This window comes from Helianthus annuus, chromosome 12 (assembly GCF_002127325.2).
Source record: "Helianthus annuus cultivar XRQ/B chromosome 12, HanXRQr2.0-SUNRISE, whole genome shotgun sequence".
Taxonomy (NCBI): Eukaryota; Viridiplantae; Streptophyta; class Magnoliopsida; order Asterales; family Asteraceae; genus Helianthus; species Helianthus annuus.
Window position 1 is genome coordinate 137,257,245 of NC_035444.2, and position 23,818 is coordinate 137,281,062.

A 23,818-nucleotide genomic window follows, 5' to 3' on the forward strand; every position below is an offset into this window, starting at 1 on the left:
GTTTAGTTGTTTTTACCTTTTGTAAAAATTGGGGTAAAATCATCACATTGTTTCACCAAATTTATGAATAATAGTTAACTCAAGTTCAATTTAATGACCTTGATTTAACCATTTGTAAGATCAACTAGTTCTCATTCTGAACCATTTACAATAATCACAACCATACAACTCAAACCTGTTTTTCAACCAATTACCATCTGTTGGTTGAATTCTCAAGGTGCCGATTCCTACTCCACGCTTACAAATCTGGGAGTTCCGGCAAATCCTGCAAAACTTTAAACACAGATTAAGAAAGATGCCGATTCATGATCCACGATTACCAACTTGGGATCTCCGGTAAGTCAGGTTTTTCTATTTAAACAGATTCACCCAAGCCTGACGATCCTTGGGTGATTTCGAATTCTTGTTCAACAATGGTGGAAAATTTTCATCATCCATTGTTAAACCCGAATTATCCTTTTTTACCTTAACACCAGGCTTTTCTGGCTTTAACGAACCAGAATCATTGCCTGCACCTGGCTTGTCTGACTTTGATCTGTCAGATTCATTGCCTGAAGGTGGCTTGTCTGACTTTGACACGTCAGATTCATCGCCGACCATTTTCTTCTTCTTCTTTTCTTCTTTCGTCCTCAGATTTGTATCTGATGAATTCGTCTTGCTTGACTTTACAGCCGAGGAAGTTGATTCATCAGAACTCTTATTCTTTCCAACGGATGAACCCGAGGACAAAATCTTCTCCAAATACTCTCGAGCTTTCTTCCTCTTCTTCCTCAGTCGATCTTTCTGCCCCTGTGAAAGCTTTACTTTCTTTTCTTGAACTTTCTGTTCTTCGGGCTTGACCTTGACTGGAATTTTTGCCAATTTCTGAGACTTAACCCTCAATCTGTCATTCGATCTCCTTGGGCAATCTCTGGCAACGTGACCTTTGATTTGGCAATTGTAGCATCTCCTGGTCTCATAACTCCAACTCCGGCAGTTAACAGCAATGTGTCCTTGATAACCGCATCGGTAACACACTCTATTATCGTACCGTATACCACCTTCACACCAAACGCTCAGATCATAGCATTGTCTGGCTTGGTGATATTCTTTCCTCAAATTTGCTGGATTTGGCTTTTGAACACTGTGGTCCGACCTGCACCACTTATTACCAACATTTTTTGAATTTTCATTTTTTACTTTTTGTAATTTTTCATTGCGATTGGATGAACGATCTGATGAACTTTTATTATTTTTTTGTTTCTGTTCCACTTTCTTCTTCAAAGGTTTTTGCTTAGAACATTCAACTTTTTCAGTTGATTGCAGAACAATTTTCTGAAATTTTTTTTCAAAATTTAAAAACAATTTTTGTTTTTCTAATTTTTCATTTACATCATCAGATTTATCATCGCAATCTTCAACTTTGACATTGTCAAAGTTTGTGACATCGTCACTTATTGGAACAGAATTGATCGGTTTTGGACAGGGGATATTCAAAAACTCGGATGATGTCACAAAACCTTTCAATTTCTTTTCAAGTTCCTCAATTTTGTTCCTTGAATTCTCAGCTTCACTTTCAAGCCGAGATATTCTCCCAAAATGAGTCTTGATTGTTTCTTCATTCTCATTCTTCAAATTTTCAAGAACAAATTTTTCATTTTCCAAAACTTTTATCTGTTCTTGGAATTTTGATTCATTTGCTTTTAGATTCTTGTTTTCCAGTTTAATCCAGAAATCCTCATCTTCTGAAGATTTCTTTTTACTTTCAAAGTCTTTTTCTTTTTCTTTCAAAAACTTGTTTTCAAATTTCAAACTGTTTAAATCATCCAACAGTTTGTCATTTTCAGCTTTTAGTTTCTCACAATTTTCTTGCAATATAAGAATCTGCTTATCATCAGCCTGCTTCACATCTTCTAACTTCTTGACTTCCGATGTCAAACTTTCCGCATCCTTCAAGAGTTTGTCATTTTCAGTCTTGAAGCTGTCACATTTTGAGCACACTGATGCAGAACTTGAAGATCCAAACTCTACAGATTCCTCATTCTTTGGAGTATCCTTTGTTTCCATCTTGTATGTTCCTGCACAAAAGAGTTTAACAAAATCAAAAGGATTCATACTATCATCAATATAACATTTCCTTTTGATATCATATTTCAGAGTACTCTTTGTTGCAAGAAATCCACAAATTCTTTTATCAACTTCAATAAGTACATCCAACTCCAATTTATTTAAATTCTTTTCCATCTCGGATTCTTTTCTTCCTTATAATACTCTGCATTAACCTCATTAAAGAACTGATATGGAAAAAGCTCTGGAAAAAAATCTTTCTGTTTTAGCTCAACCATGAACTCATCCCATTTAGCAGGTAATGCAGTTGTCAATTTCGATATATATTCATCATTTGTCATTCTAATACCCGTTCTCCACAAATTGTCCGTTAAAATTTTAAACCGTGTTTCCATCTCCTTCAACGTTTCATCCTTTTGACATATGAATAGTTCAAAACTTTTAGCCCAAATATCCGAACTCACATTTCTATAATCGGTATCCATATTTCTCATATACCAATTATTAAAATCTTCAAGCTTACTGTTTTCTTGTTCATCAAATACCATCGTCATTGTTCAAATATATCCAAGTTCAACCTAAATCCCTTTTTCAAATGAAAATTGGTTCAAACGGTGAACTTTCAAACGGGATGGTATTGTTCAAACGGTAGGAACAGTTTCAAACGGAGGTGATTGCTTTCAAACGATCGGATCTCTTTTCAAACGGTCTGAAGCCAAGTTCAAACGATATTCAAACGGACAAGAAGTGTTCAAACGATCGTTCAAACGGTCATGTTCATTTCAAACGGTATAAGCCTGATTTCAAACGATGCTTCAAACGATTGATGAATTTCAAACGGAAGATCCTGTTTCAAACGATTGGATGACAATTTCAAACGGTCAGATACTGTTCTCGTTCAAACGGACACCAGTATTCAGTTAATTTTCACCATTTTTACGTCGAATTTTAAGCTGAAACTTTCAAGGCTTTGTTAATTGTCAATTCCGAACATAGTGTGAAGATTTGAGCTGATCTTAACCGTAAAAAGTATCAGTTTCGTGAAAGAAGGTGTAGAAAATCAGAATTTGCTAGCGAAAACGAACTAAACGATAAGAACTCTTCCTCCTGAGCTCTGATACCAATTGTAGGATCGTGAAACGACCTGATGAGTCGATCAGAAGAGCGCTTAGACCGAATCAGAGGCGGAATACATTGATTTGGTCTTTGTTTAGCTTGGATTCACTATTAATTGTCTCTTGTATCGATTATAAAGCAAATACAGTCATGGAGACACTTCGACAGAGCTTCGCTATCGGAAAAACAGAATGTTACAACTGAAACTGTTTGAACCCTATATATAGGGAGGACCTGACCGTTTGAAGATGACATACCATCCTTCAAACGGTCACCCTTCAAACGAAAGGGTTTCAAACGACCACCTCTCAAACGATTACATTATATTTCAAACGGACAGCATCATTTCAAACGGCCAGCTTTCATCCAAACGGCCAGCATCAATTTCCTTGTTTCCTGATGTCATTCCTGATCAGATCCGCAACAAACCCGAGACTCGACATAAGACGAAGACGACAGATGACTGCACCAACAAAGCATTTTTAGACAAATATTATTCGATGGCGAAAACTGACGACGCTAGGGATGAGATAAGATCATTTCGGCAACTATCGAGTGAACCGTTGCATGAAGCGTTCACTCGATTTAAAGAATTGATGCTATGACTTTGTTTCTTTGCATCAGGACGCAACCAAGACCTAATTTAGATGCATCGCAACAAACGACGAAATCATCATTGCCCTCGGGCAAGGTTAGGACAGGCGCGTCATAAAGTTTTTGTTTCAAAGTCAGAAACGCTTCCTCTTGCTTGAATCCCCAATCAAATAGCTTGTTCTTCTGAGTTAGAGCAGTTTGAGGAACTGCAATCTTTGAGAAATTTTCAATGAAGCGGCGATAATAACCGCTAGACCAAGAAAAGAACGAACTTCAGTAGGAGTAGTAGGCATATCCCAATCCTTAATCGCACTGATCTTGGAGGGATCTACATGAATACCTTGTTCGTTGACAATATGTCCTAAGAATTGAACTTCTTTAAGCCAGAATTCACACTTGGAGAATTTGGCGAAAAGTTGCTCTTTCTTTAGGAGTTCCAAAGTAAGACGAAGATGTTGCTCATGATCAGCTCGCGTCTTAGAATAAATCAAGATGTCATCAATGAAAACGATGATGAACTTATCCAAATAAGGCTTGCAGAACCTATTCATCAAGTCCATGAAAACAGCAGGAGCATTAGTCAAACCGAATGGCATGACTGTGAACTCATAATGCCCATAACGAGTGCGGAACGCTGTCTTGGGAATATCTTCTTCATGTACACGAAGTTGATGATATCCAGATCACAGATCAATCTTTGAAAAATAAGAAGCACCTTGCAATTGATCAAAGAGATCATCAATGCAAGGTAGGGGATATCGATTCTTGATGGTAAGCTTGTTAAGCTCACGATAATCGATACACATCCTGAAAGATCCATCCTTCTTCTTGACAAAAAGAACGGGAGCACCCCAAGGTGAAAAGCTAGGACGGATAAAACCTTTGTCAGAGAGTTCCTGAAGCTGCTTAGACAACTCTTGCATCTCAGACGGTGCAAGACGCTATGGAGCCCTGGCAATGGGATTTGCACCAGGTACGAGATCAATACGGAACTCGACTTGGCGTGCTGGGGGTAGACCAGGTAAGTCTTCAGGGAAAACCTCAGAATAATCCCAAACAACAGGAATATCTTGAATAGATTTACCTTTGCCCTTATCTGCTACAACTTGTGCCAAAAATGCCACATAGTTCTTTTGCAGATACTTCCGAGCTTTAAAACAAGACATGAGTTTGAGACCACCAGCAGGTTTCTCACCACGAACCTGTAGGATCTCACCTGACGAAAGCGGCATGCGAATGATCTTCTCAAAACAAACTATCTCTGCGCGATACTTGGCTAACCATTCCATACCCACAATAACGTCGAAGCTTCCAAGTTGCATAGGCGTGAGGTCAATAGGAAAAAGATGGTTGTTAAGGTTCAATTGGCAGTTGCGGAGAACAGAATTAAGAACAATGGGTTCACCGCTCGGCACTTCTACTGTCAATGGTTTACCTAGTTTCGTTCTAGACACGCGAAGCAATGGTTCAAAAGATAACGACACAAAACTCTTATCGGCACCCGAATTAAAAAGAACAGATGTTGGCTGATTATTAATAAAGAACGTACCGTTCACCACATTATCATTTGCTTGTGCCTCTTGTGCGTTCATGTTGAAGACTCGACCTCGAGCCTGAGCCTGATTCTGATTCTGGTTGGCTAGCCTTGGGCACCGGTTTCTGTAGTGGTTCAGATCCCCACAATTGTAGCATGAAACAGGAGGAAAATGAGGTCGTGCAGCTTAACCCTGTTGCTGAGTAGGAGGCTGAGCAACCTGTTGAACTGGGTTCTGAACTGCCTGATTCTGAGCAAAACGACAAACACCAGCAAGATGACCTGGCTTCCCACAGTTAGTACAGATACGGCACGGAAATTTCGGTTGATGGTGACCGTTGCATCTATTGCACAAAGGTGCATTCCCTGCATAAGGTTTCTTCGCTAGAGGCTGTGCGGGTTGGTTGGGAGCTGCCTGGTTAACCTGGGCAGTGACCGCAAAATTTTGGGAAGCCTTACGCTTCCTTAACCCCCTTGAGGAACCAGAATCCTTTCCTTTCTTGTTTTGACCTTTCTTGCTATCTTCTTTGTCAGCTGCCTGCTTCTTACCCTTGTCACCCTTTTTGTGCAGCTTTCCTTTTCATATCTGTGACTCAGTCAGTGTCACTGATAACTCGATCGCCTGACGGAGTGTGGTAGGGTTACTACCAGTAATGATGTCTTGTACCGAGTCAGGTAGGCCGTCGGTGTACCTTTCGATAGCCTTGTCGAGTGGGGCAACCATTGTCGGGAAAAGCAGACTCAACTCCTCAAACCTATCTGTATATGCCCGGTGCTCGCCACTGTACCTTTCCAAAGCTCGCTGCTCATGACGAGGACAGAACTCCCTCATCATTAGTGCCCTAAGTTCAGCCCATGTCTGAGCTAGAGCAACTTCTGCACCGCGATCCCTCATAACCCCGTTCCACCACGTAAGAGCTCTCTTCTGAAACACACTCGAAGAAAACTCGACCTTGCAATTGTCAGGACACTGCACGTGACGGAAAGTACTCTCAATGCTCTCGACCCATTGAAGAAGCCCAGTTGCTCCCTCAGAACCACCAAACTTGAGTGGTTTAGCCGAGTTAAAATTCTTGAAATTGCATGGAGAATTGTTGTTGTTGTTGGCTTGGTTCCATTGAGGAAAGAGGTTTGGGAGTGCAGCAGCCATTTGTTGTGCAATAATTTCTGCCAGTTCGGCATTTGCTACCTGATTGTCGCGTCGAGGAGGCATTCTAGAAGAGGAAAACATGAAAGGAAACGAGTGAGATGATTGGATGAAGATAATGAGATGAAACAATTTCAACAAAAACAAAGATGGTGGTTACGCATCGCAAAGCAAACAAGCGACACGCAATGTCTAGTCAGAGTAAATGGGTCAAAAATAATGTATCGCGAAGACATGTTCGCCTATAAGTGAACACTCACCCCAAGAGTTCCCAGGTAAGAGTGACTGGTCCGTTTATGTGGATTTGTACGAACACTCTAGCCTTAGACAGAAAACTCAGGGGACAGGCATTCACTCTTCCAGTTCGCACGTGTTCACACTATTAAAACCCAAAACTTTGACGAGACTTTTGAAAATTCGAAAGGGGTTCAAAACCTTATAACAGAGGGTTCAAAACCTAGTAATCAATCATCCTAGAACAGATGTTTAATTTTCAAAGCGGATTCGGAATCGAAGTTCTCGTTGTGGTTATCACCTAAGGATAGGTGAAGTGCATGTTTCAAAATCTAAACACAAGATAACTTGTGTTAGGGTCCTAGAAAGTTATAGTCTAGGTCAAAGCATTACTAATAACCTAATTCCCTATAACCATTGGCTCTGATACCAACTCTTCTGTCACACCCCGACCGCGTATAACATGTAACCGCGGCGGAAACGTCGGGGAGTGTTGAGATAGAATTATTTGTTTCACAACCATGGCATACAAAGTTATATTTTTATTTATCAAACAAGCGTGTTACATTGTCAGCAAACAGGAAATAAAGAGTTTATAACATAATTAAACTACGTCTAACTTCGTTTTATGTCTCTAAGGCACAGGTCCGCCCTAGTGTCACAATCATCATCCTAAGCAACAGCTCCTGAAAACACATGTGAAAGTAGGTACGTCAGCATAAAAATGCTTGTGAGATACATAGGTTTTGTGAAAATAGAATTCATGACTTATATTTGAAAAAATGTTTAGTCATGAACCTTGTAATTTGCTTTGTCTTGTAAATCATTTGAAAAACGATAAGATCAGATGATATGTATAATTAAATGTAAGGTTAAGTGAATAACCTAGTAAAATGAGTTTGTATAAGATAAGTGGTTTGTAAAAATAATGTCTTGTGAAGAATATGTTATATGTGTGAAATGTGATATGTCTATACTGAAATGATTTAGATAACGCTACGATATGTAATATTATACAAACACTTATATATAGGAAGTACCAGCGGCGTATCCACCATGTTTGTATCATATTACATACGCCACGTTACTCAAACCATTTACCCAAACCAACCACCATGTAAATTGTTTATTTATAAATCAATTGTCAAGTGTTATTGTGTAAACCATATCAAAATGTCCATGTCTAATGTGTATATCAATGTCAAATTGTTTATGTGTAATGTAAATCATTGTAATGTGTATCCAAAATATCATGTATGGCATGTGAAAATATATCAATTGGGCCATAGGTGAAATGCACAAAAACAGGGTATTGAATTAAACATAGTTTAAGTCAAAGTTATGTTTTGTGGAACAATTGCATGCTATACTGATACAAACATTTATGCGGTGTTGTGAAAATGCATACATTCAAGCCTTTGTGACTGTGGTGATAGACCTTTAAACAAATTAAAGGTCTATCTGTGTTATTGTTTATCGAATTCGGTCATTCCTTCCAATCCAAACAAACCCGAGATTTCAGGAATGGGAGTTGTCAAGTCCTATGGTACCATTACCTACTAACGGGTGGCGTAGCTAATGTTAATGAATGTACATTGTATCATTTGAACAAACCAAATGTCATTCCAAAATGTGAGCATGTGATGAATAACAAATGTACTAAGTATGCAACAAAGGACATACATAGCATAAAATGTAATGTAAAACAATGTACTAAGTACGCACACAATGGGCATACATAGCATAAAACACAATGAAATCATGTACTATAAATGTACTATTGAACATAACAAGCATATGATATGAAAGCATGAAAGTAACAAGTAGGCACATGTGTTTCACCCCAAAACAGTTTGGAAAACAGTAAAAGAGGGGTCTATGTACTCACTTGAGATTGCTTTGAAGTTCTTGTATAACAACCAAATAATGCTAGAGATCACGGATATCAAACGTCACCTAATATAGGTAATTATGTTAATATACCGGACCTAAATCGGAGGATTTGGATAGAATGAGGGTTTGTAAACCAAACGAGTATGGAGACTCGTGTAATATGGTTTAACAAAGCCCACATACTAAAATGAAACTTAACCTAAGCGCTTACGACCCATTACGACCCGTTTAGGTAGCTTATGCTACTTTAACGCGTCGTTCGCGTAAAACGCGTTTGGAACGCCTAACGTCGTGACCATAAGGTATAACCTCGGAAGGTTATTCCCTATACAACTATGGTTACCTAAAGTGTTTGGTCGGATCCTAATGATCAACCAAATGGGTCGGGTTCGAAAGTATAAGCGATTGTTTAGATCGCTTACCTTATGACCCTATATAAGCACTATACTAAAAGTGACGAGCTAAGCATGTTAGAACATGCTTAACTAAGTTTAGAAAACAGGTTTGGTATCAAAACAAACGGTTTTGATACCCACGAGTAGTTTGGTTACAAAGTACGCAAGAATGCGCATTTTGGCCGAAACTACGACTCGTCACTGAGCCTAGATAACGTGGTAATCAGTAGGTATAGTCACTATGGACTATAACCATCGTGATCACGCTCACGTTATGAAGTTCAAACGAACTTCATGTTGACAATAGGCTGGTCAACACAGAAAGTCAAACAAAGTTTGACTTTAGCACTCGAAAAGCGATAAAAGAACGAAAGAACACTTACGAAGGGTCCCCGAAAGCTAATCTCGATCCAGGAGCTCAGGTATGAAGCAAAGGCCTCAACTTAGAGCTTTAGATCAGATTTTGTGGGTTTTAACCAAAATGGGGGGGGGGTATTTATAGGAAAAGCAAGACCGTTAGGATCGTTTCTTGAATATCGTGCCTTGATCTCATTCGTACACTTGTCAAGATGTTGTGGTATCAAAATGTGACCCCAACCCCAGAGATTGTGAAGAGGCATTGCCCCTTGGATGCTTGAAAGGCTATTTTTTGTAAGGAAAACGAGTTTCTGCATCAGCAGGGCTGACGCGGCCCGCGTGAAGGTTGCCCCTAGGCTTACGCGGGTCGCCTGAAGGTTCTGATCAGAAACCAAGTTTCAAAAATGACAGTTTAGGTCCCGGTTATGGTTTAAGGCCATTTCCGACACGTTCAAGGCCCGTTAAGCCATTTTTAAGGCCCTAAAATGATGCCTAAACATTGAGGACATGAAACATGCTCAAAAATATGTCGGATGTTGGTTCGTTGGTCGTACGATCGCGATGTTCGGTTAGTTACGACGGAATGCGCATAAGCGCGAAAAACGATCCAAATTGCGCGACGAATGGATTTTTCTCATGCCAAACACTAAGGGATAATATTAAGATGCTTACATAAATTTTTGGATGTCCGGATGTATTCAGAATGTAAGTTATGCGCGAAAGTGCAAACTTATGCACTTTTTGACACTTTTAGTCCCTGAATGATCCAAAAGTTTAATTTAGCACACCGAACCTCTCAAAGCCTATTTCTAAGCTATGTAAAGGATATTTAAGGTATGTTGAGTATATGTTGATGTTCCGGAGTATTTGTCGCATTAAACTGAGTACGTTTACGCACCAGTTCGCGTATAATTCTCCAGAAAGTGATGTAGAGTTTAAAATCGAACAAAAGTCAAAACATGAAAAATGTAAAACACAACCAAACAATCATTGGGATCAAATAACATTGTTTTATTGATAATTGAACTGTTCACAATGATTACAAGCACAAATGTTACAAGGTGGGTCATCGTACAACAACCGTCAAGGTGGTAACCAAGGGGGTTACCAAAGGAATTACAACCAAGGTGGTAACCAAGGATATCAAAACCATGAAGGCAACTATCAACGGGGTTACAACCAAGGTGGAAATGGGGGTGGTGCATCAAACTCTCAAGGTGACGACTCGTTCAATTCTAAGATGGACGCTCTAATGAATGCTATGACCACCCTTACAACCGAAGTAAAGAAAGAATTTGAAGTGAGGGATAAATCTCACAAAGCGTTGGAGAAGCAAGTGGGCCAACTCGCGGAGGAGATGGCTCAAATGAGAGGAAGCACGGGAAAGCTCCCAAGTGACACTGCGGTGAACCCTAAGCATCAAGGGTCAAGCTCAAGAAACACACGTGAGGTACCAATTAATCAAATTTCTTTGTGTAGTGGTCGAGTCATAGATAGTGGTGTCAAGCCACCATCACCCCAGTTTGTTGAAGGGGTGGTGGAAGATGCTAGTGAGGATGAGCATGAGGATGGTCAAACAAGTCAAAATAAAAATGACTTGAAAAAGAAGAATAACACTCCCATTGTGACCATCCCTGTCCCTAAGGCTAAGGAAAAGGGTGTGGAGGCTAATACCGCCCCTTATCCCGAAGCATTGAAGGGACCCATTAAGAAAGTTGTAAACAAAAGAGGTCCACAACAAGAAGAGTTGTTGGAGATTTTTAAACAAGTAAAAATTAATTTACCTCTTTTGGATGCAATCAAACAAGTACCGTCTTATGCTAAGTACTTGAAAGAATTGTGTACCCAGAAACGAACTCATAAGTTTCCTAAAAAATTAGATTTAACTGAAAATGTGAGTTCAATTCTTTCAGGTGCACTTCCACCCAAGCTCCAAGATCCGGGTGCGCCTATCATTTCAATTCAAGTAGGCGATTTTAAAATCAACCTGGCACTTCTAGATCTTGGTGCTAGCGTGAGCATTCTACCGGGTAGTTTGTATGACCAATATGAGTTTGGTCCACTTCAATCATCAAACACCACTGTGGTGTTAGCCGATTTGACACCCAAACTACCCCGTGGAATTGTTTCGGATGTGATAGTAAAAATCGAGGATTTTTACTATCCGGTAGACTTTTTGGTACTTGATTATGTGGCCAAGGACCCAACCAAGCAACCTACGGTGATTTTGGGTCGACCGTTTTTAGCAACCGCAAATTCTCAAATTGATTGCAAAACAAGAACGGTTGACATGACATTTGGAAACCGAAGGTTGAGGTTGCATGTTTTTTCCGGACTTATAAACCCTCCAGTCGATGATGAATGCTATATGGCAGACATTGTTGACACGTGTATACCTCTTTGCGACATAGTCGTGGATGGTAAAACACAATGGAGGATTGTTATATGTTTGACAGGTCACAGGTGGAGGTGGAAAGGAGCATAGATGAGGAAGTGAAGAGTTTGGAGGTGCTTGCGGTTAGAGAGGGAAAACCGACATGGACACACCAAGTTGAGAGTTTACCGGAGAGCATAGATACTAAATTGAAGCCGTCATTAGTAGAGCCTCCGGAGGTCGAGTTGAAGGCATTGCCGAAGCATCTCAAGTATGCTTACGTTGGAGAGGGCAATACACTCCGGGTTATCATTACATCAAATTTAACCGTGGAACAGGAGGAGAAGTTGATGGATGTTTTGGTCACCAATCGGGCGGCGATTGGATGGACCATTGCGGATTTGAAGGGTATTAGTCCCTCAGTGGTGATGCACAAAATCATCACGGAAGAGAATGTGACTCCCGTTTGAGATGCACAACGAAGATTGAATCCGAATATGCGGGAGGCGGTGAAGAAAGAAGTGTTGAAATGGCTCGATGCGGGTATCATTTACCCGATCTCGGATAGCCAATGGGTGAGCCCAACGCAGACGGTTCCCAAGAAAGCGGGTATACAAGTCGTAAAAAATGACGCAGGTGAAGAGGTAGCCACTCGGCCGGTAACCGGGTGGCGAATTTGTATTGATTATAGGAAGTTGAATACCGCAACTTCCAAAGATCATTTTCCTTTACCGTTCATTGATCAAATAGTTGAGAAATTGTCGGGGCAGCAATTTTATTACTTCTTAGATGGCTATTCTGGTTATAACCAAATTGCCATCCATCCAGAAGATCAATCAAAGACCACGTTTACTTGTCCCTACGGCACCTTCACATTTAGGCGAATGCCGTTTGGACTATGTAACGCCCCCGCCACCTTCCAAAGGTGTATGATGAGTATCTTTTCAGATATGGTGGGGAAGTCTTTGGAAATCTTCATGGATGATTTCTCAATTTTTGGGTCATCATTTGAGGCTTGTTTGGACCAACTAGATAAAGTGTTAAAAAGGTGTGTCGAAACTAGTTTGGTCCTAAGTTGGGAAAAGAGCCATTTTATGGTTCAAGAGGGAATTGTGTTGGGACATGTGGTGTCAAGTCGTGGGATAGAGGTTGACCGTGCAAAGGTACAAGTTATATCTACTTTACCGTATCCCACGACTGTTAAAGGTGTTAGGTCATTTCTAGGTCATGCGGGTTTTTATCGGCGGTTTATTAAGGGTTTTAGTGACATAACCAAGCCCCTATGTAACTTGTTGTTAAAAGATCAACCATTTGATTTTAACGAAAATTGTCAAAACGCTTTTAACAATTTGAAAGAAAAGTTAGTTGAGGCCCCAATCTTGCAATCGCCAAATTGGTCTTTACCCTTTGAAATTATGTGCGATGCAAGTGATTACGCGGTGGGGGCCGTGTTGGGACAACGGGTTGATAAGAAACCCATTGCCATACACTACACGAGTAAGACTCTTTCGGATGCACAATTGTAACACCACGTAGAAACATGTCCAATTATACATAAACACGTGTTCTAAACTCTGATTATGCAAAAGATTGAGTTTAAGGACTAAAGTTGACAACGAGTGAAAATATGCAAACGAAAGGACTAAAAGTGTCAACATGCCAAACTTGGGCCTCTGAATGACCACACGTGAAGAAAATATTCTTAAATGGGTGATTGATTGGGTATAAGAAGCCGTTTGTGAAAATAATCGGAAGATTATAAATTACAAGGGTTAAAAGTGTCAATATGTCAATTCAGACCTCTGAGTGACCTTTTAACGAAACCGAAGCCTCGTAATATTCAAATATGCTCCCGAGAATATGTGGTAAAAATTTCACGTGATTCCGAGATCGTTAAGCATGTTTTCCAAACTTTGGGTAAAAAGCGTCAACTTGATGAAACTTGCTTTCATAAAGAAATTTAACGAACCCGAGCCTAACGAAGTTTGTTTATTCATCACGGAGCCTTAATATACTGACTACAAGGGCCTCATATGTCAACAACGAAGTTAAAAAGGGTTAAAAACAAGCAGGGACTGAAACTGCCAACATTCAAACTTGTTTTACCAGTTAAACTGGTCCACGCGGCCCGCGTAAGACACCCTTAAATCTTACGTGGCCCGCCAGAGAGTGCCAGTAACAGAAATTCCTTGCCAGGTGTGGGTTTGGCTGTTCCACCGCCTTAGTCTAGGTTGTAACGACCTTTGGAGCTATATGTCGGTTCAATTTACTAGCTAGGACACCTGGGGTGATCCTAGGGCCCCCAAAAACACCTGGAATTAATCAAGAAGCATGGAATTTACTATATAAGTGAACCTAGTCTTGTGTTCTTGAACACATTTACAAACACTTCACTTGTGGGACTTGCTCTGGAGCTCTCATCAGTAACAAGAGGATTACAAGTGTAGAAAAGATTGCTAGGACCATTAGTAAGCTTTTAATTACTTGTTTAGTTGTTTAATTTAGCTTAATTACTATTGTGACAACTCGAGTTTCCGAGTTTCCATCTTCGCATTTAATTGCACGTAATTGTTTAAGTTGTTTGTTTAAACGGCTTGTTTGTTTCACAACGGTACACGTTTATAATACGTTAAATCGTATTGTGGTTGTTATGATATATATACGATGTGCCTTATAAGTGAGTATGTTAATATATGTTTTGTATCGATATGGTTGTATAATTAACAAAATGGAACTTTGTCTAATACCCGAAACACCCACCTACTATTCTAAAATTATATGTTTCATAAAGTTAGTTAACGAAATCCCTCTCCTCACGAAAACACTTTTGGATGAAAACATTTTATGTGTTTTTGTCCACCATGAGGCCAACGAAAATAATAGTGGGCTTGGCCCAGTATCGATTACATAGAGTTTGGTTATAACCTGCACGCGTATTGAGTATTTGACAGAAACCCTAATCGCACCTCCTATCTCTCTCTCGATATCTTGTGTAACCGACGGCAGTTCCACCTCCTGAAGCTTTATCGCCACACACACACAATCCTTGGACCATCCTTTGAATCGGTTAGTCTATAGTTAACATTTATTTGTTTTGAATTGAATATGAATATTGTTGCTGTAGGATCATAGGAATGGTTGTAACTTGTGAAAACCCTAGACATAATGATGGTGAATATTTATTTCCCTATGAAGTTACACATGATTTTATAAGTGCACATGAGTTCACAGATCATAACTTTATTCAACATAACTTTAGTCAAACCCACCAAACTATTTGGTCCAATAACATCTTGAGGTGGTTAACAATTTGTCGGCCACTATGCTTTTGCATGAGATTTCATGGAGTATTGCATGTAAATTGGCGGCTTAGTAAAGGTATCTAGGGGTGCACAGGTTACAAGAACAATGTCAGTAGCATACATGAGGACATGTAGGGTGATTAAGAAATTCATTTTTGCCAAAGAAAATTTCATGAGCCTATTTCGATTGGTGGGGATTGGCGGTCCGATGAAGGCCATTGGCTGTTTGTAACGGCCCACTAGTACTTAAATGCCAACCGATTATTTTATTAAGAATCAGTATTATTGCTATTGTGTTGGGACGAAACAAAAGTATCGGCGAAACACCGGATGACGAAACCGACTTGGCGAAACAAAGGTGTTTCGCCAAGACCCATTACGACGAAACAACCTGACGAAACAGAAGTGTTTCGTCGGAGAGGGGTCACGGAGAAACAGGGGGCGTTTCGCCGATTGGGTAATCTGCACAGTAACCTGGTTTAATTCTGTTAAAGTTAACTGGATTTATTAACTACTGTTAGCTGATATGCATGACTTGTATGAACTTGAATATGTGTCTTATGTTGTTCATGATTGCTATGTCACACCCTGGCTTTGCGGAAGCGTGGTTAATTTTTGGTGTGACTTCTTAATACCATAGCTTAATCATAACAAAGCTATATGAAATAAAAACCATGCAAGATCATCCATCAAATTAAGTTTTAAAACATAAGCAACATAACATAGTCTTACGACGTTGACTCATGCAACAGGAATTACAACCTAACAACATAAAACATTGTTTGAAAGATATAAACACCAACATGAAATAAACGCAGTTTAAAAACTGTGACTCGTCCAGGAAAAAGTCACATCCCTTAAACTTGGATGACCTCGTAACCCATATGCAGCGGGAAAACGTAACATACCGCACCAGATCTTTAGTTTCCTGAAATACATGTAAGTTGGAAAAATCAACAATAATGTTGAGCGAGTTCATGTGTAAGTATGTAATAAAAACCTTTGTATGTATAAAATCCTGGTATGTAGCAAATAAGGAAAAAGAGATCACCAATGGTTTGCAAGGCCATTGATATATGTGAAGTGCAAGTAGGAAGACTCAAACCTAGCGGATTTTGCGTTGGGTACAAAGTCACCCCGAGGTCCGTTATGCTGGGCCTGGGGCTGGGCTCGATACACCCAGATAGATCTACCGCTACTGTCCCTCGGTCCTACAATGAGGATTAATGGCCTCAAGTTGCGCCTACCCACTCACATGATCTAAGTAGTAACCCTCCTTACGCTAACCATACCATGTAAAAAGAGTATTCGGAATCAAAGTAACATGTATTTCACCCCCGCAGTTTAGAAAACTGAAAACAGTGAGAAAAGGGGGATATGAACTCACAGTGGTGCGTCTCTACCATGAAAATCTCCTGATCAAACCGTTGTGCGACGGCCTACACGCACTAAATCTATTAGACGGACGGCCGTGCCTTAAGGTTTAAGTTTTTGGGGAAAATAGTTAGACAACTATTTCGTGTTTACACTTGGCAAATATTTGGTAGATATTCTCCTTCCCAAGGATGGGGGATTTAATACATGTGCGTTTGTGTATCTTCGGAATATATTATTAAGTCTCACTTAATATATATTTTAATTCTAACTCCAAAATATAAATATTTTTCCCAAAAATATTATATTTTAATCCTTAAAATTTTCCAAAATAATATCCTTGTCAAAATACGCGTTCATTAGTATTTTCCGAAAGTGCGTAAGTTACGGATAAAGATCGGGTGGTATTAATTATACCGTTGTAACTTATTATTTATCATGAAGGCGTTCGTATTATTTTGGAATCATTAACATTCGGTAATATTATTTTTACCCTAAAAATAATATTTACGTAGTTCACAAAATAATCATAAAAATCTCACAAGTGTTGTTATGAAATATATATACTAAATATATATTTATCAAGTTTTATTTTTGTGAAAATCCCACCTCCGACACTTAGAAATTTTGTAAATAAAAATCGTGGCGAAACTTATATTTTTGAAAACAAGTTAAAAGTACATTTATAACACTTGTGGTGAAAATATTTCCAAGTGTTCAGTTTTTAGAAAAATTTCGCCAGAGTTTCCCCTGTAACTGGAGGTGGCCACGCTTTCAAGCGTATCATTTTCTTTTAAAATCCAAATCAACAATTTTCTCATTCAACAATAACAATATCCAAACCACCAAACTAGTCAAAATAGTTATAAATCGCAAAAATACATGAACTTGTGGTTTATCCAAAATATGTGTGACAACTCGAACTTTAGACTTACTTTGATGTAACGTTACGTGTCTATGTGATACCTTGATTAATGAATGTTACGTGAACCTTGTGAATAATGTGTTATGTATGTTGTGTATATATTATATGTATGCAAGTAAATGGCCGATCACACAACACCCACACTCGCACAAGCCCTTTGGGCCGTTTTACTTGTGTTCGGACTTCAAGGGCTACCCAAGTAAGGGCCGGCCCATTGCTTTCTTTTGCTCGTACAAACATACACACATGAGGGGATTGCACCTCATTTGTTACAAACTACCTCACACACACAAACCCTAGCTAATCTCTTCCTCTCTCTCACGAACCAAAGGCATTCGGATCATCCTCTTCTACTCATGATCGGTTAGTGTCTTGTTATTAACTCGGTTGTATGTTTGATGTTTGAACATGCTATATGTTGATCTTGTGTGGTGAATAGGATTTTTGATTAACATGATTGATCTTGTCTAATGATACATGGTTACTTGACATGGAATCGGCTATCATGTGTTTAATCGGATAGTATGGAAATAATCTGAAGCATAATAGATGTTAATCGGCCACCATGTTATATATTCGGATTTGTTGTATGATGATGTTTGATTGAATGATTGTTAATCGGCTGAAGAGTGTGATCATATGCGGATGATAGATGTAATTGTTAAACTATTATGTATGCTAGTAATCGGACCAAATCATACAATTCGATTAGATGATGGACATGTTATTATGTTTTGATTAACTTAGGGTTCATGTAAAGTTGATACTTGATTTCCCTGTTTGATCTATATGTTACTAAGTGATTGGTTGATATTGTGTTAATTGAATATTGTAACTAAGGAAACGGTTATTTTGGTCAACCGAATTAATTGGTGATTGTAACAATATTGCTTGAATTATGGGAACAACATAACTGTTTAGCATAAAATCGGATTCACTTAAGTCCAGCCGCACAAGGCCTCTCGATCGCACAAGAGACCATTCGCACAAACTCGGTCGCACAAGATCCCCTTGGATCGCACAAGCTGCCATGGGTTGGGCCGGACGTGCGTGCTGGACTGGGCTGATACGGACCGCACAAGATGACTGGATCGTACAAGCCCACACTGATCGCACAACCCAACTCTGTCGCACAAAAATAAATGAATCGCACAAGATGTGGTCTGTTTAAACTATGTGGGCCGTATATATATATATAATGGGCTGATTTAGTTGGATCGCACAATGTGATGTTTCTTGAATTACTGTTGGGCCTCAAAGCCCAAAGACCGACCGCACAACCCAATAGGATCGCACAAGGCTCTTGCATGGGCCGAGACTGTTATGTTGGATTTGTTATACGTTGGGCCGGGTATTGTTTGGGCTAGACAATTATATCGCACAAGATGGTTGGGCTCGCACAAGCTCAATGGCCCAACCATCCAAGACGCACAAGTGTGATTTCGATATGCTTTTGACTGTTAAACGTGTTATACGTGTTTGCTTTGATTCATACGTGCATTACTTGAACCAAACTTGACTTGTGTGGTAACCCTGTTAGGACGTGGTTGACCACTGTTAGTTCAAGAACTCTCTCTCTTTGTGTATCTGCCGAGCAACCCAAGGTGAGTTCACACAGCCAAGGCATGGGGTTCCCAGGGTGGGAATGGGATTGAATGAATTATACGTACATACTTAGTTAATGGAACTTAATGATATGAGTCCTCAGGGTGAGGATGGTGAATGATAAGATACGGCTAGACTAGTATACCTACTTGAACAGATCTTCGCACACACGCCAAGGGTTGGCTGCGATAATTATGACTGATCTTCGCACACATGCCTTAGGGAGGCTGCGAACTGTACATTCTAAACTTCGCATACATGCCAGGGTGGCCAGCGATACCAATATACATAGTCTAGGATATTTGGGAGTATTAACCCAAATCTTCGCATACATGCCGAAAGGGCCCGCGATGGACACCAATACTATACATGAACAATGAACGAACTAATACGATACATGATAGATGAACGAACGCAATGCTTGCTATACCATTTCTATTACTGAACTTACTTTCTGTGAACTCGCTCAACTAGTTGTTGACTCTCTGCTGCATGCCTTGCAGGACCTTAGGTACATTATGGAGCTTGCACAGGGAGGAGGAGGTCGTTGTGGGCAAAGGATCGTGAATGCTATTTGAACACTTATGATGTTTCATACATTAATATTTATGTTTGGGTTTACTTAAATGCTTCCGCTATACTTAACTATATTACATGTTCAATATGATTGGTGGTTAAGATCCTTGTCATGTCACGCTCCCAAGCGGTGGTACTCCGCACATGGATTTTGGGGGTGTGACAGATTGGTATCAGAGCCATTGGTTATAGAGAACTCGGTTTTAATATGGGAAAACGTTTTTATTAAAACCAGACTATAACCAGAACAGTGCTCTCAACGATCCACAACGACGCTTCGCTCCACGTGCAAGACTCGACATCCTAGGTAATAAGGTTTATGTTTATTGCCTGTTTGCTAGAACTGCTTAGAACTTTGCTCGCATTACTCTTAGATACACATGACTTATTACATGAGAATACCTACGTGCTTACACTTTTCTGTCATCGCCCTACTCGCGAACCACTCTCACTTGCGTTACTATTACTATGAAGATCATGTCTGGACGAATTAACATGACTCAAGCCCAGCTAGAGGCTTTCGTTCAAGCTCAAGTTGCTGCGGCACTTGCAGCCGCTCAAGCAGGTAGTATACCCTGCAGTATAGCACACACTAGGATCTTTAGATCCTACACTCCTAAACTAGCCCTTGTATTTAAACTTTGCCCTATTCGTACACAATAGGTCAACCAGCGCAGCAGCAAGTTTGCACCTTTAAGAACTTCATGGACTGTCGTCCAAGCACTTTCAGCAGCACAGAAGGGGCAGTGGGACTCCTCCACTGGTTTGAGAAGCTCGAGTCTGTATTCGAGATGTGCGAATGCCCAGAGGCTCGCAGGGTGAAATACGCCACTGGCACGCTAGAAGGAATAGCACTAACTTGGTGGAACGCCCAAGTTCAGATTTTAGGGTTGGCAGCTGCTAACGCCACACCCTGGAACGACTTCAAGGAACTCATTAAGAGGGAATACTGCACGCGTGATGATATCCACAAGTTGGAGAACGAGCTTTATCACTTAAAAATGACGGGGTCAGAGATTGAAGCCTATACAAAGCGGTCAAACAAACTGGCCATTCTGTGTCCAACTATGGTGGACCCTCCAGTGAAGCGCATTGAGTTGTATCTCCAGGGACTTGCGCCAGAGATCCAGAGCCATGTTACATCGGCAAACCTCGACAACATCCAAGACATCCAGCGTCTTGCTCATCGACTCACAGATCAGGCGGTAGAACAGAACAAGCTGCCCAAACGCGTCAGTGCAACTACTACTCCAGCTGCTACTTCTGCTACACCCAACGACAACAAACGGAAATGGGATGGGGATTCCAGCAGGGGATCAGTTTCCGTTCAGTCTCAAGCACAGCAGCGCAGGACGAATGACTACCAGAATCCGAGTCAGCAATCATCTGGCAGTCAGGAGCAGGGTGGATACCGGGGAATACACCCACTATGTAACAAGTGTAACAGGCACCACAGTGGAAGGTATCGCAAAGAACGTTGTCAGAGATGTCTCAAGCTAGGGCACGAAGCCAAAGATTGCAGAAGCTCACGGCCAACTAATCAGAATCAGCAACTTCCACCACCAGCTCCTCAGAACCCACAGCAGCAGCAGCCACAGCGCGAAAACCGGGGGTGTTTCCAGTGTGGGGCAGAAGGTCATTACAAACGCGATTGTCCTCAGTTGAACCAGAATCAGAACCACAACAATAACCAGGGCAACAGGAACAACAACAACAACGGGGGAAACAACAACAACAATAGCAACGAGGCAAGAGGTCGAGCTTTCGTGTTAGGACGAGGAGACGCAATGAACGATATTTGAACTTATAACTTATTTTGGGTTTTCATTATTATGTTTCCGCTATTCAAACAAAGTTTGGTTTGAACATCAATCGTATTGGGTTTTATGAATTATTTTAACTACTATACTTTATGTTTGATATGATGGATGGGTTGATATTATTGAACGCACCTGCCGTATTTATGGACCTTATGAACAGGGTGTGCAAACCCTATCTAGACAAGTTTGTGATTGTCTTTATCGACGACATCCTGATCTACTCCAAGAGTCAGGAGGAACACGAGCAGCATCTACGCCTTATTTTGGAACTCCTACGGAAGGGACAGCTGTACGCTAAGTTTTCGAAATGCGACTTCTGGCTTCGTGAAGTCCACTTCTTAGGCCATGTAGTGAACAAGGATGGGATCCATGTCGATCCATCCAAGGTAGACTCGATCAGAAACTGGCCTGCACCACGTACGCCAACGGAAATACGCCAATTCTTGGGTTTGGCAGGTTACTACAGACGGTATATCAAGGATTTCTCGAAGATCGCTCAGCCGCTTACGCTACTGACACAGAAGGGTGTCACCTACCGTTGGGGAGATCCCCAGGAGACTGCTTTTCAGCACCTAAAGGATAGGCTTTGCAGCGCACCTATTCTCTCATTGCCAGAGGGCACGGGCGATTTCGTAGTATTTTGTGACGCATCCATTCAGGGTCTTAGATGTGTGTTAATGCAGCGCGACAAGGTTATTGCTTACGCTTCACGTCAACTCAAGATTCATGAAAGGAACTACACGACGCACGACTTAGAGCTGGGAGCTGTTGTTTTCACGCTTAAGATATGGCGACACTACCTGTACGGTACCAGGTGCACGATTTACACCGATCACAGGAGTCTCGAGCATACCCTTAAGCAGAAGGATTTGAACATGCGTCAACGAAGATGGGTTGAACTACTTAACGACTACGAATGCGCCATCAAGTACCATCCAGGCAAAGCCAATGTTGTGGCGGACGCCCTCAGTCGGAAAGACACTTTACCTCGGCGCGTGCGAGCGCTACAGCGTACGATTCAATCAGAAGGCAGACGGCGCCTACTATGTAACGGGGCGTATTTGGGACCCACTTTATGGCGGTCTACGCGAACTTGTGATGGATGAAGCACACACGTCTCGCTACTCGGTACATCCAGGGTCGGATAAAATGTACCACGATATCAGAACTACTTATTGGTGGCCTAGCATGAAGGCCCACATCGCTACATACGTTGGAAAATGCTTGACCTGTGCGAGAATCAAGGTCGAATACCAGAAACCAGCGGGCCTACTTCAGCAGCCTAAGATACCTAAATGGAAATGGGAAGAAATTTCCATGGATTTCGTTACAGGCCTACCTAGATCCCAGCGTGGGAATGATACCATATGGGTGATCGTGGATCGACTCACCAAGTCTGCACACTTCCTAGCTATAAAGGAAACGGATAAGTTCTCCACTCTCGCAGACATCTACCTAAAGGAAGTTGTTTCGAGGCACGGGGTGCCCATTTCTATCATTTCGGATCGGGATGCACGATTCACGTCAGAACTATGGCAAGCGATGCACAAATCTTTCGGCTCACGACTAGACACGAGCACAGCATATCATCCTCAGACGGATGGGCAGTCTGAGCGAACGATCCAAACTCTTGAAGACATGCTTCGGGCATGCGTCATTGATTTCGGCAACGGCTGGGAAAAGCATCTCCCTTTGGTGGAGTTCTCGTATAATAATAGTTATCACACCAGCATTCAAGCCGCTCCATTCGAGGCATTGTACGGGCGTAAATGCCGGTCACCTCTCTGTTGGGCAGAGGTGGGGGATAGTCAGATTACGGGTTCAGAGATTGTAGTGGACGCCACAGAAAAGATAGCACAGATACGACAACGCATGGCGGCAGCACGCGACCGTCAGAAAGCCTACGCGGACAAGCGTAGAAAGCCTTTGGAATTTCAGGTCGGGGACCGGGTTTTACTAAAAGTTTCACCCTGGAAGGGTGTGGTACGTTTTGGCAAACGGGGCAAACTAAATCCGCGGTACGTCGGACCATTCGAAATCATAGAAAAGATTGGCAAAGTAGCATACAAGCTAAACCTACCAGCTGAACTCGGGGCAGTTCACAATGTCTTTCATGTGTCGAACCTAAAGAAGTGCCTATCAGATGAAACCCTCATCATTCCTTTCAAAGAACTCACTATCGACGAGCGGTTACAGTTCGTCGAGGAACCAGTTGAAATCACGGACCGGGATGTGAAGGTCCACAAAAACAAGAGAATCCCTCTTGTTCGAGTACGTTGGAACTCCAAACGTGGCCCAGAGGACACCTGGGAATGCGAAGACAGGATGACAGAAAAGTACCCCCATTTATTCGGAACCAATGCAACCACTACTGAGGATGAAGCTACTACTTCGGAATTTCGGGACGAAATTCCAGATCAACGGGGGGAGGATGTGACACCCCAGGAAAAACCAGTGAACGATTGAACTTACCTAGCTTCCTCAGTGAGTGCATACCAAATTTCGGGACGAAATTTCTAATTAGTT

The 23,818-nt window shown here is 41.1% G+C and overlaps 1 protein-coding gene across 1 annotated transcript in view; it reads left to right on the forward strand.

The window, feature by feature from the left end:
* The first annotated feature begins 10,556 nt into the window (after window positions 1-10,556).
* LOC110893358 (bromodomain-containing protein 4B-like) overlaps window positions 10,557-23,818 on the forward strand; it is a 40,007-nt gene continuing 26,745 nt past the window's right edge. The window contains exons 1-2 of the mRNA XM_022140469.1: window positions 10,557-10,741; window positions 11,773-11,961. Of these exons, the coding sequence (XP_021996161.1) occupies window positions 10,557-10,741; window positions 11,773-11,961 (374 nt within the window). The remainder of the gene's footprint in view (window positions 10,742-11,772; window positions 11,962-23,818) is intronic.